This window comes from Capricornis sumatraensis, chromosome 10, assembly GCF_032405125.1.
Source record: "Capricornis sumatraensis isolate serow.1 chromosome 10, serow.2, whole genome shotgun sequence".
NCBI lineage: Eukaryota > Metazoa > Chordata > Mammalia > Artiodactyla > Bovidae > Capricornis > Capricornis sumatraensis.
The window spans coordinates 84,315,357-84,329,094 of record NC_091078.1 but is presented as its reverse complement, the minus strand read 5'-3'; the positions used below and the strand labels follow the sequence as shown (position 1 = coordinate 84,329,094).

The 13,738-nt window shown below is 43.2% G+C and overlaps 1 protein-coding gene across 7 annotated transcripts in view; it reads right to left on the bottom strand.

Annotated features, from left to right (window-relative positions):
- CADPS (calcium dependent secretion activator) overlaps positions 1-13,738 on the bottom strand; it is a 476,150-nt gene that overhangs the window by 253,312 nt on the left and 209,100 nt on the right. For all 7 annotated transcript variants that reach the window (XM_068982571.1, XM_068982570.1, XM_068982573.1 and 4 more), the window contains one exon: positions 4,881-4,961. In XM_068982571.1, coding sequence (XP_068838672.1) covers positions 4,881-4,961 — 81 coding nt within the window. The remainder of the gene's footprint in view (positions 1-4,880; positions 4,962-13,738) is intronic.

Below are 13,738 nucleotides of genomic sequence, written 5' to 3'. Positions count from 1 at the left end.
ACTTAATTCCTGGGTGAAATCTGGGGAAACTTTAATGTCAACACAAGAGGATTTGGGAAAATGTTTGAGCAGGGATTAAGAAGTCTTTCCTACCAGATTTTTAGAAATGCATTCAGGCCCCTTCATGGAGCTTTTAAGGCAGCGTGTCTGATGTTCACAGTGAGGGCTCACACAGCCGTCTGTCTGATGATCTGTTGGATGCTGGTGTAACTGAATTGACGTATTACACGGTAGGGCTGCGGGTGGAGGAAAGCCACCTCACACTTGGCTCCTTTCTCTCTGAGGAAGAAAGGACAAACACCTGCCTTTTGTTTAAGGCAGGTCCCTACCACCTCTTTCCCAGATTCCAAGGTAATCAAAGTAGAAGGGATTCAGAATTCCAGGAGCCCATTCTGCCTGCTATGTGATACTGCTTCATTTGGGCCTCCGGATGACCTGAAGGGAATGCACAGTAAATTGTTGCGGAAGAGAGAAAGCAGGCTCCAGGAGAGGCAACCATCAGGGAGGCAGGGGCTGGGACAGTCTTGTCCTGGTGGAACTTCATGCCTGTCATCTGACTATTGAAAAGAAAGAACATGAAGCTTAGAATTAAAGCACTCAGCTTCCTCCTTATTAGCTAGGTGCACTCTGGTGCACCACTTTCACTTTCTGATGTGCCTGAATTGGGGAGAATTATTGCAATGCCCAGAATTGTCTGCCACAGGTCTGAATAAGACTTCATGTGAAATCACACAGCCAGTGTGATTTAATAAAGGACTGATTAGCAGAGAGAGGTCAGGATACAGAAAGGTAAAGGCCTGGGTGAAAGGCATGTCAAACCCTTGGATTGGGATGATGGGGAAAGGAAGCTTTGTGTTTGGGATGGCATTTTGGGATGGTAGTGTGCATGATGGTTAAGAGAGAAGGTTCCGGTCACTGAATGACCTTGGCCAAGGCCTCTAACGTCTATGCCCCAACCTCCTCTATTATCCTCAAAAGGGGATAATAATAGAACCTTTCTCATAAACATAAAGTTGTTGGAGGGTCAGAGAGGTTCTCAGATGTAAAATGATTAGGAGAGAGTTGGGCACATAGTAAACACCACATAAGCAATAGTTATTTTGTGTATATCTTCAAGCAGCTCCCAATTTATAATGACCGCTCTACCCACAGCCCTGCTTTTAAAGTTAGAATCCTCACCCTCAGTGATGCATCACCAGCATCCACGTGTTTCATTAAGACCCTTACTCCCTTTCATGGTGGATTGATCAACTGCTCCAGGGGCTGGCCCTTGAACTAAGCTGGGTCATTCAGAGGCCTGACTCTTGAGATTGTGAATGTGAAAGGGGTAGTGAAAAAAGGGGAAAGAGGAGAGAGGGAGAGATATATGAGAGACAGGTTGATTGGCTGAATCATTTCCTATCTGGCCATACTAAAAACCTGTGGAATAGCTATGTTTCTCATTTGAGAAGCAAAGAAAGATGATTTGCAGAGAAAGAAGGAAAAATGAATGGGACACACAGACTCAAGAGAAGAGGGGAAACTTTGACCCCTGGGTGGCCCCTGATTCCACATCCTTCCTAGATCTTGGCTATCACTTGCCCATGGGCTCTGTGAGACATTCCCTAATTCTTAGAATTGATACCCTCTTGTAAAAAGCTTCCCTGTGTTGGAGCTTCTAATTTGCAATCAAGACACTTATCTTATAATTCAGAGAACAGAGTGAATTACGTATGGCAGATGACATCTATTTCCAGGAATTTCTGGTTATGATATTTACAGGAGCTGAAGTTCAGCCATATGGGTTGAATTGCACACCCTCAATAAAATTCACTGTGATGCTAGAAATAGAAAAATCAGGACATGCTGAAAGAAGACAAGCAAGGGTGCTTTGTTTCAATATCTCTTCATGAACTAGCTTTTATCTAAGAACTTGATACTTTATTTAATTTCTAGTAGACAACATAGTTCTCACTCTTCCTTAGTATTAGCCAGGTTAGTTTAAGCAGAAGGAGAATTTATTTTCCTTGGCATTCCACTAAACGGGACAAAAAGTAGTTCTACAGCTGCAGGTCAAGACAAAGACCTAGGGGCTTTGAACATCCTGAGGATCTCAGTATATTCTGTCTCTGTTTATTTCTGTATATTGGGTTCACTCTTTTCTCTTCTCTTCCCTACATGGAAGAATTGAACATGACTGCAAACATCTTTTTTACCACTACACAACACAGCTCTGTTAGTTCATGGTCCATAGGTCTCAGGGGTTTCACTGGTTAGGTGCACCCATTTCTGGACCAATCACTGGTGGCCAGGATAGGCTGGAAGCTGTGATTGATTTCACTTGCATGAGGAGCTCACTTCCAGGACCAAGTAACTATGGCAAGGAGGCCAAGGGTGTGAATGAATATTGCAAAAGAAGACAGTAAATGTCCAGGACAGCAGAAGATAGTAGTGGGCAGACTCACAGAAATCCTCCTGACTGTTTAAATATATCCTCAATATACTCTGAAATTATTCTCCATTCTCTGTAAATTTTGACCCAGATTCACTTCAGTTGCATATTTCCCTGTTCAAGAAACTCGAGTTCTAAGTCATCAGTAAGACTCTATTTGGTGTCAGAGTATCCAGTGATGTGGGCCAGGGGAGAGAATTTCCTCATCTACTGATCAGAAATGAGCAACTTGGCTCACTATGTTAACAGCTGTTCATCCATGATATTTTAAAAATTAAAATTAGCTTACGTGAGTTTCTAAAATTATCTTGTTAAGCCTCAAAGTAAACAAGACAACTAAAATAAAGGTGCCATGAGCTCATTTTAGAAGTGTGTATAAAATTTTAAGTGGCATGAATACTTACTAGCTGTGGATATAATAGCTGCCTAAGAGCAGGGCCTGGATGAAATGACCTCTATTTTCTGGATAATCTGCCAAGGAGACACTGACTTTAGAGAAGTACATTTTAAAGCCTTATTGATGTTTACTCCCACATTAAGCAGGATTTTCAAACTGAGAGTCTTTTACACTACCTTTAGCCAAACAACTGGATACTATTTTTAGCCACCAGACTGACTCGAGTATAAACTTTGAAGGTGTCCAAAAACTAGATGCAAAATATTTCAACAGAAGTGGTTGAGCATGACAGGGAATTTTCCTGCTTCTTGGAATCACTCTTGGGGTTTCTCCTCCAGTAGAATTCCTTTCCATGTGTGCAAATCCTGATACACTTCTTCCCATAAAGAGGAAGGCTGAATGCCAAGCTCTACTCTGTGTCCATCTTCCCCATCCTCAATTCCCACAGCCCCCACCCTCACATGCAAACAAGGCCTGTGGCTACCATAGGAACCAGTAGGATACTGTTATTTAAAACGTTGATATTTTTTTCTTCATGGATATTTTTGCATTGGTTATGATTTTTAAAGTATTGCATTAGAATATTATTTTGATGCCCACATCCTCCCACCCGGAATTTTTAAATTCTGAATCTGAGGTGGGTACCTCACCCTGTTCCAGTCCTGATACTTAGTCATATTTGAGTTAAAGGTCTAGTGCAGTCTCTTAACTATTACAGAACTGTTTAGCTTAGATTTTTCCCATCTCTAAAACAAGAATAACTGAAATGTTGTTACTGGACTGTTTGGAGGACTGAATGAGATGGTACATGTAAAGCATTTAACATGCTTGACACAAAGGCAATACTCAATAAACACCACGAGCATGACTACTATGAACAACAACACAAACAAACAGCAGATAACGCTTAGGCTCATAGTCATCATGAGGAAGAGATAATCCCAACTCTACAGCAATCCTACCTACTGGGAGACTCAGTCATGCCAATGAAGAATCACCATTCAATGAACTGTCATTATAAGGGTTTACACATGGAAAAAAAGAAAGCACAAAAGTGGCGAGGACAAGCTCTTAGAGAAGGGGTCTTAAGCTGAGGACTGAAGGCTGAGTAGGACGGCGTGATACGTAGAAGAGAGGAGAAAGGTCATTCCAGGTTGAAACACTAATGAGTACAAAGGCACTGGGGCTGGAAAGGGCCTGGACGCGCTAGAGGGAGACATTCTGTGCAGCTGGAATGGGGAGTCCTGGTGGGAAAGTAATGGGAGGGTGAGGCCAGTAAGGAAGGACACGGTTTGTGGATTAAGAGCCTTGAATGTCCTTCTAAAGGAGCAAGCTTCTGTTCTGAGGACAGTGGAGTAGTCTATTGAAGGATTCTGAGGCTCTGTTTTGAGATGTCCATATACAAGGTTTAGAATGACAATTATGTGCAGGATGGACAGAAAATGGTGAGGGAGTGGATCGCCATTTGGAGGCTACTGTAAGATCCAGGCCTGGAAGATGAGGACCTGAACTGAAGCACTAGCAGTGGTGCTGGAATGCAGTAAAAGGGATCTGACCCACATCTGGGAGACAGAATCAGTGAGCTGAGTGGCAGACTGAGTGTGGAGTGTTGTGGGAAGGAAGGAGAAATCGACAATAACCAGGAGGTGTCATCCACAGTAATAGACAGAGGCCACATGAAGAGGAGTAAAAGTAGGTATGTGCACTCAGTCAGAGGAAGAAGTAAGGAGTGAGATTTTGAACACATCCAACTTAAAATGAAGGGGATTATCAAAGTGGAAATGCTCAACAGACAGGTGGAAACATAAGGTAGGGACTCAGAAGGAAGGTAAGGCTGGATCTGAGTATGGATTGGAGTACAGGAAATACATGCATTGTCTCAAGGACAGTGGCCCCGAGGAGGAAGGCTGAGGACTCCATCAGGATGACCATCCTCATCTTTCTTCCTCTCTGATTCTCAGTTTTGTCTTTCCACAGCCCTTAATAGTCAGTGTGCTCCCTGTGTGGGACTCAGGTCTGGTCCCCCAGCACATGTCCCCAGAGTTTCCTTACCCTGGCTATTTGGTCTGCCATTTGGAGACGGCCGTCCAGCTCTCGTCTGATCTGGGCTGCTTGCTCATCCGGATTGTCCAGCTGCACAAAAGCACAAACATGGAGACTTTGAATTTGGGTGACAACAAAAGCCCAGGAACTCATGACTTTACAATTAACACTCTTACTCTGTGCTCCCATGGACCTATTTCACTAAAACTTAAGTATTGTGGGACAGACAAATCCTTTTAGACAGAGTGTGATGGGGTAGGCAGGCTATTCCTAAGAAAGGCATCTGAATGAACTTGGATAAAAGCACTTATGAACTTCTAGGCAGTAGTGTTTCTAATGAGGGCCTGATGCAGCACTTCTGTTTGGGGTCCAATGAAGAAAGTGTTCACAGGGCAGACATACAGGGAAAGAGATGGTAATATAACCATTAGGGATTTATGGAGCAGACACAGTTCACATCCAAAGTACCTACACAGCATATATCCTGCTATTCTCCCACCCCTGGACCATTAGTCAGTTATTGCATCCTTTCTCTCTGAGCCCTGAGACCTTCTCAACCAGTACTCCAGATGGCAGCAGCCTCTCAGGTGTTGAAACCTTATATACACTACTATGTATAAAATATTGATAGATAACTAATAGAACCAACTGTAAAGCATAGGGAACTCTACTCAATGCTGTGTGGTGACCTGCACGGTGAGGAAATCCAAATCAGAGGGGATATATGCATACGTGCAGCTGATTCACTGTTATACAGCAGAGACTGGCACAACACCGTAAAGCAAGTATATTCCAGTAAAAATCAATGAAAAATTAAACAGTATAGGAGAAGTAGCTGTATGTCTCCTTCTAACTAATTGAATGCATGCCTTAGAAACGATACTGAGTATGCTTCAAAGGAAGGTCACCAATGAACTGTTTGTGAAATCTGAGGTTAGTTACCACTCAGCTGACTTTTGGCACATCTATATTAAATTTACATGTGGTTCAAAAAAAGAAATCTATCTTTGTCTTTTCTGATGGGGAGACAATCCCCTAACTTCTCTGGTGTCAGTTTTTACCATCTATAGAATAAAGGTGTTGGTTATATAATCTCCAGCATCCCTTTCCCATATTTCTACAAATCTGTGAAATATATTCTAAGTATTTCTACAAAAGGCCATACAATGAATACTCTAGGCTTTGAGGGCCATAAGCTCTCTGCTGCCGTGACTCAATTCTTCCAATGAACCATGAAAACAGACACAGACAACATCTAAATAAATGAGCGGTGGTGTGTTCTAATACAATTTTATGAACAACAGGTGGTGGGCCATAGTCACGGACCCCTGCTCTAGGAATTAAAAATTCTCTCTTCATTTCTAAGCAAGCTTAGCATTACCCTTCAAACTGTAATGAGTCTGCTTTGTTCAGTAATTGATATATTATTTTATTCACAGAAGAGTTTAATAAGTACAGAACAGTGACATCCAAAAGGGATGTGCTCTATTCTTCATTTCAGAACATATTAACTCACAACAAAAAGTCAATTAAGAACTTGTGAGTTTTCTAAATCTTTTTCTTTAAAGAGCCATTTTTTATTCAGAAATTTGAAGATGAAAACCCAACTCCACACTTATAAAAAAGAAAGTCATCTACGCTATGAAATGGTACAGAAAATAAGTTATGTCTCAGTTCAGTTCAGTCACTCAGTCGTGTCTGACTCTTTGTGACCTCATGGACTGTAGTACCTCAGGCTTCCCTGTCCATCACCAACTCCCAGAGTTCACTCAAACTCATGTCCATTGAGTTGGTGATACCACCCAACCGTCTCATCCTCTGTCGTTCCCTTCTCCTCCTGCCCTCAATCTTTCCCAGCATCAGGGTCTTTTCAAATGAGTCAGTTCTTTGCATCAGGTGGCTAAAGTATTGGAGTTTCAGCTTCAGCATCAGTCCTTCCAATGAATATTCAGGACTGATTTCCTTTAGGATTGACTGGATTGATCTCCTTGCAGTCCAAGGGACTCTCAAGAGTCTTCTCCAACACCACAGTTCAAAAGCATCAGTTCTTTGGTGTTCAGCTTTCTTTATAGTCCAACTCTCTCATCCACACATAACTGGAAAAAACATAGCTTTGATAAGACAGACCTTTGTTGGCAAAGTAATGTCTCTGCTATTTAATATACTGTCTAGGTTGGTCATAACTTTTCTTCCAAGGAGCAAGCGTCTTTTAATTTCATGGCAGCAGTCACCACCTGCAGTGATTATGGAGCCCCAACAAATAAAGTCTCTCACTGTTTCCACTGTTTTCCCATCTATTTGCCATGAAGCGATGGGACCAGATGCCATGATCTTAGTTTTCTGAACGTTTAATTTTAAGCCAAGTTTTATACTCCCCTCTTTCACTTTCAACTTAGAGCCTCTTTAGTTCTTCACTTTCTGCCATAAGGGTCATACCATCTGCATATTGAGGTTATTGATATTTCTCCCGGCAATCTTGATTTCAGCTTGTGCTTCATCCAGCCTGGCATTTCTCATGATGTACTCTGCATATAAGTTAAATAAGCAGGGTGACAATATACAGCCTTGAGGTACTCCTTTCCCTATCTGGAACCAGTCTGCTGTTTCATGTCCAGTTTTAACTGTTGCTTCCTGACCTGCATACAGATTTCTCAAGAGGCAGGTCAGGTGGTCTGGTATTCCCATCTCTTTAAGAATCTTCCACAGTTTGTTGTGATCCACACAGTCAAAGGCTTTGGTGTAGTCAATAAAGCAGAAGTAGATGTTTTTCTGGAACTCTTTTGGTTTTTTGATGATCCAGCATAGGAAGTCAAGAAATACCTGGAGTAACAGGCAAATTTGGCCTTGGAATACAGAATAAAGCAGGGCAAAGGCTAATAGAGTTTTGCCAAGAGAACGCACTGGTCATAGCAAACACCCTCTTCCAACAACACAAGAGAAGACTCTACACATGGACATCACCAGATGGTCAATACTGAAATCAGATTGATTATATTCTTTGCAGCCAAAGATGGAGAAACTCTACACAGTCAGGAAAAACAAGACCGGGAGCTGACCGTGGCTCAGATCATGAACTCCTTATTGCCAAATTCAGACTTAAATTGAAGAAAGTAGGGAAAACCACGAGACCATTCAGATATGACCTTAATCAAATTCCTTATGATTATACAGTGGAAATGAGAAATAGAGTCAAGGGATTAGATCTGATAGACAGAGTGCCTGATGAACTATGGACAGAGGTTTGTGACTCTACAGGAAGCAGGGATCATGACCATTCCCAAGAAAAAGAAATGCAAAAAGGCAAAATGGTTGTGTGAGGAAGCCTTACAAACAGCTGTGAAAAGAAGAGAAGCCAAAGGCAAAGGAGAAAAGGAAAGATATACCCATTTGAATGAAGAGCAGCAAGGACAGATAAGAAAGCTTTCCTAAGTGATCAATGCAAAGAAATAGAGGAAAACAATAGAATGGGAAAGACTAGAGATCTCTTAAGAAAATCAGAAATACCAAGGGAACATTTCATGCAAAGACGGGCACAATAAAGGACAGAAATGGTATGGACCTAACAGAAGCAAAAGATATTAAGAAGAGGTGGCAAGAATACACAGAAGAATTATACAAAAAAAATTATGTCTACTATGATATAAATAAGAAAGCTGGATAATTTACAATCATTTTTTTTTTTGAAGTACCATGAATAGCCTTCTTTGGTTTGTTTTACAAAACAATAATCTACCTGGCTTTATGCTCTTTTTATCACCCTATTCAATTAATTAGTTGCTTTATCTTCTCTCTTCCACAGGTTTTTAAAAAAATTAATTTATTTCTTTATTGAAGGATAATTGCTTTACACAATTTTGCTGTTCCAGAGTTTTGATGAGCAGAACTATTTCCTAGATCATGAAGACTGGATTGTAACATTTGGCCATATATCTAGCATTTCTCAAAGGGTGTTCTGCAGAACAACCACCTTAATAGATACTCCAGAAGGACGGACTTGGAAAGGCTCCAAAAGAATGTTAGATAAGCCTGGAAAATGCTGCGTTGAAATACAGTTTCTGAGTTCTTCAGTAAGGAAAACTGTCAGATTTTGAAACAATTCAACTATTATTTAACTTAAAATTTTATTTTTTTGCATAATGCCCAAAGAACAAGAGTTGGAAATCCTGTTCTAAATTAATCAGCAGTCACAGCACTGACCAGTGGGCCATCCATCACTGCTTGACAACTGGCACACATAGGAAACCTGGTATCCTCAGGGCTGGTTTACGCTCCAATGAAGTGCTTTTCAGTCTGTTTCTTGGAAACTTCAGTCCTCTTCAGATCCAGGTGCAAATCCACTGGGAACACTTAGAAATGAATGTCTTGTTCAAAATATGTATGCTATATATATATATATATATATATATATATATCTGACTACTTCACTGAGAAGAAGCAAAATTATTTGGTTAGAGGCTACAGTTACGGGTTCTGTCAGAAGATATGGTGCTCACAGAGGTTAAAACTGAAAAAAAATGTAACAACTATTTCCATTATGAAAATTCTCAGAGGTGTCTGAGGGCTCCCACTGGCCTCACCAAATACAACTACAAATGGCAAAGGAAGCCAGCAGTGAAGATGATGAGCAGGCTAGGTCTATATGAAATGTCATTCATTCATTCATTGGTTTACCTATTCATTCATCAAACTTTTATGGAATGTCTTGCTATGCGTAATACTGGAATACAGAAAGGAACAAGACGGACCCAGCCCCTGACTCTATGGAGCTCAAAATCTAGACAGAATAGGTATGATTATTTGAATAATTTGGGCACATAAGATAAGGGATTAGCATTTACTGATGCCTATTTCAAGAGCAGGTATTGTATGACATATATTAAACCCTTTTCTCAGGGGTTCCAAGAAATAAATCTTAACGTGCATTCTCCCAGGAAAAGGATTCTCGGCCAGGAAACATTGCTTCCTCCTGAAAATTCATAATACATATTTACATAATATTTAGGGAAATTCTGTAGTAAATAAGCCTACTTAACTGCATTTAATATTGTCTTTGACATAGTTATTTCAGTGAAAACAAGTGTTCCACAGGGTAGTGTGGAAAATTCCCCATGCAAAACATCTTTATGAGGAAGGTACCTTCATCATCACCATCTTATAGACAAGGAAACAGTCTCTGTAATGTACAGGAATGTGGTAAAATGGCATGAGCCATGTGAAATGGAGTTGGCCCTGCCTCAACCTGGAACTCTTTTTGTTCTGCTTAACATTGACTTTCTTTTTTTATTGAGTTGTTCTGGTTTTCTTTTTGGCCCTGACAATTAACTCCTCACTCTTACTTTGTTTAATTCAATACAAAGAATCCCCACCCCTCCCCACCCCATGACTGGGGGGAAGAAAAATAGCTACCCTCTGTTTCATATCATGACTGATTTCTTCTGGGCAGGCTGCAGCAGTGCCAGAGGCCTCCCTAAGAAATGACAGCAACAGGCATGTCCTAATCCTGGCTCTGACACTTAGTAGCTATGTGACCTTGGGCAAGTTACTTAACCTCTCTGTGCTCAGGCCTCCTCATCTGAATAATCAGGATAATAAGTCTACCCAAGGAGTAATGGGGATTCACCGAGACCACAGATATAAAGCATTTAGCCCACTCCTTGGCACGCAGCAAACGCTTAGGAAATAGTGGCTGCCGGCTGTGTTATAAGAACAGCTCATGCTGGCTGTCATTCTGACATGGCCCACAATGGGGCATCAAAGATTCAGATGAAAGGTGCCGGATGGGCTAGTGTCCCTGCCAGGTGTGGGTGTGGGTGTCTTGGTCTAATCTTCTGTGCCCAAAAAGGAAACTGACAGGGGCTTCCATTTCTGGACAAATTTCCTCGGCTTTTCAGTGTATCCTACTTTCTCCAGGGTCAAGTCCTTTGCTCTGTTGGACTTTAATTAGCAGGAGTGACCAGAAGGTGGACACTGCTGCCTGAGAGTTAATGATCTGAAGGAAAGATGGAAACAGAAATGCAACCAAAGCTCCCGAAAACAGTCTGGTGTGAGAGAGGGGCCAACCTCCACCAAAAGGCTCCACAGACCCACTGGATGAGGACCCTCCACAATAAAGAGAAATCAAGAAATTATTTTCAAGAGCTGAAAAGAAAAAGCCAGCAAGGAGCTTCCATGGAAACAAGGTTCTGTTTACCTTGCTGGTCTTTTCCACCAAGAAAAGGAGAGATCTGCTGGCGAACCAGGCCAAGGGCAAACCTTTCCTGCCGACAGCTCATTAGGGTTAAAATATGTACATGTGCATGAAGGCTTTTTACCTAATTAGCCAAATAATCTTCCTACTAGCAGGGGTCAGACAGAGGCAGCATGGTTGTTTTGATTTGCCAGCCAAGCAAAAGGAACCATTTCTCTGGGCTTTTCTTTTAAAGTGATGGAGAACTACGCTCGGCACAGGGTTAATGCAGACAAGTATCACCTCAGCCAGGGGTTCAAGCCCATCCAGAGGTCTAGGATTGTCTCCACTCACCGCTGTGCCCTTTCAGTCAATGTAGACATGAGAACTCAGCCCATCATGGCTGTCGGGCTAGCTAGTACTGGCTGGAACGCCACACAGGGGAGGATCCCCAGGGGGAGTCTGTGCCCAGCTATCCCAATCCTTGGCTGCAGGACCCTGTCATCTCTCTTAACCTCTCTGAGTCTCAGTTTTTTGATTGCAGCAGCTGCTGCTGCTGCTGCTAAGTCGCTTCAGTCATGTCCGACTCTGTGCGACCCCATAGACGGCAGCCCACCAGGCTCCCCCGTTCCTGGGATTCTCCAGGCAAGAACACTGGAGTGGGTTTTGATTGCAGAGGGAGGACTATGTTTCACCTTGCACAGCTACTGAAAGGACTGAATGAGACCTTGTGCTTCAAGGGAAGTCAGGCTGACTTGGGTTCAAACCTTGACTCCGCAATTTCCTTACTCAAAGGGATCAAACAGGTGACTGAACCCTTTTAAGCCTCGGTTTCCTAGTCTGTAAAAAGGGGAGAAGATAAGATACCCACCTCAGTGTGCTTAGAGCATGATGGAGTGGAATGATTATGGTGTGCACATACGAGATCATATAGCTTAGCAACTCGTTTCTAGAATGAACTCTTTTGAGGACGGGTGCTCATCAGATGTTACCTCCCCTCCGTGCCCTTTGCGATGTATGAAAGAAACCAGGCTGGGGGACAGGGGAGCCCTGGTGTGGACCAGAGGTATTTGTGTTCTGTTCTTGATTTGAACTTAGCTGGAAGATGTCAGGCCAGAGCCATGATCTCTCTGTCCACAACCCCGTCATCTGATAAATAACAAACCCTCAGAGATTATGTTCCAGGAGTCTCTGAAAAGCCTAGAGGAGCATTTCTCAAAGCTACACTCCGGGGAACACAAGTCCTAGGGACCCTCCACGAGATAGGGTTCTGTCTATTCCTTTCTCCCCTTTCTGAGAAGCAAGAAGACACCTAAGTGGGAAATCCTACATGAAGGCAAGGTTGTGTGGGTCCATATTTCCCAAACTTATCTGACCACATGGGTAGTACATGTGAATACCCCACACATTTTGGGCCATGCTCGCTAGGCAGTTCTCCCACGTGCCTCACTTTTCTCATGCCCATGGATAGAATTTGGTGTGGGGGGAGAAGAGAAGGAGGCAGGGAGGAAGCACTCACACTATGCAAATAAGTCTATGTCTCAGGGAAAAGGGACCCATCTGGGAGACCCCGTCTGACATCTGGGGTGATGGAGATGTCGTGCCAGGGCCTGGGCACGCAGCCCCCTCAGTGGCCTCACAGCCCTGGACGACGGGCCTTGCCAGTGTGCCTGGAGACATCCTTGGGTACCAGCTTTCCCTAGGGATGCCTCAGTGCTCTGGGGCTCACACATTATCATTTTGTGGAGGCAAGTCCTACTCTGGAGTCATCCAGTCATCACTGTTACTGCCACAAAGCAACCCACCATCAAGCGAAGAAAGGACTGTGATTCAAATATGCAGAAAATTGAAATAAACAGGCAGAGTACTCGATGCATTGTCTGAGTAATTGTTCTTCTTTCTGGACAAATCTCTAGTCCTCAGCCTCAGAGCAAATGGACTGAGTTCAGTCTCAGGACTACACTGACATGACCCAGATCAGAGATGACACAGTGACTTCAGGGTAGAGATGAGGGTAGAGGGCCTGCTGAGCTCTGCGGCCTGTTGGGCACCACATTCCCACTCTGACTGCTCCACTGTGTCCTCCGCCCAGGCCTGTGGAAGGGCTGGCTTGCTCCTGCTGCTGCACACACCATCTGCCACACCTGCAGCACTCACCCTTGTCTCCTCCGTGACTTAACCCTAACCTCCTCCGTCCTTCAGTTTGGCAGCAAACCTTCTCTGATCACACCAGACTCGGGGAGTTCCCACTGCCGTACACTCTCCTGGTGCGGGCACGTTCCCTTCATCAGCATTTATTGCAATTATAGTTTTACATCCACTCATGAGATTACGTGCTGTCCACCTACTAGACTGTAAACCCTGTGAGGGCAGGGGATGTGATTTTGCTGACCTCTGCATCCCTGGCACCCAGCCTGGTGCCAACTACAGAGTGTGCTCTGATGACTGCCTGGCCTACTAAAGGACTGAGTTAATGAACTGTGACCCGAAGGAAAGTAACCCCCCCACAGTCACAGCATCATCATCAGTGATAAGGCTGGGACTATGTTCCTAACCTGCTCACTTCTAGGCTCTGTCTTGCTGCTTAGCGCTGTGTCCTACGATGGGCCACTTTCCCTGAAATACGTGAAGTCTGAACTTGCCTGGCTTATACCCAGTCACATCGCCGATAAAGCATCCTTAATTCTGGGCTACCGGGGAT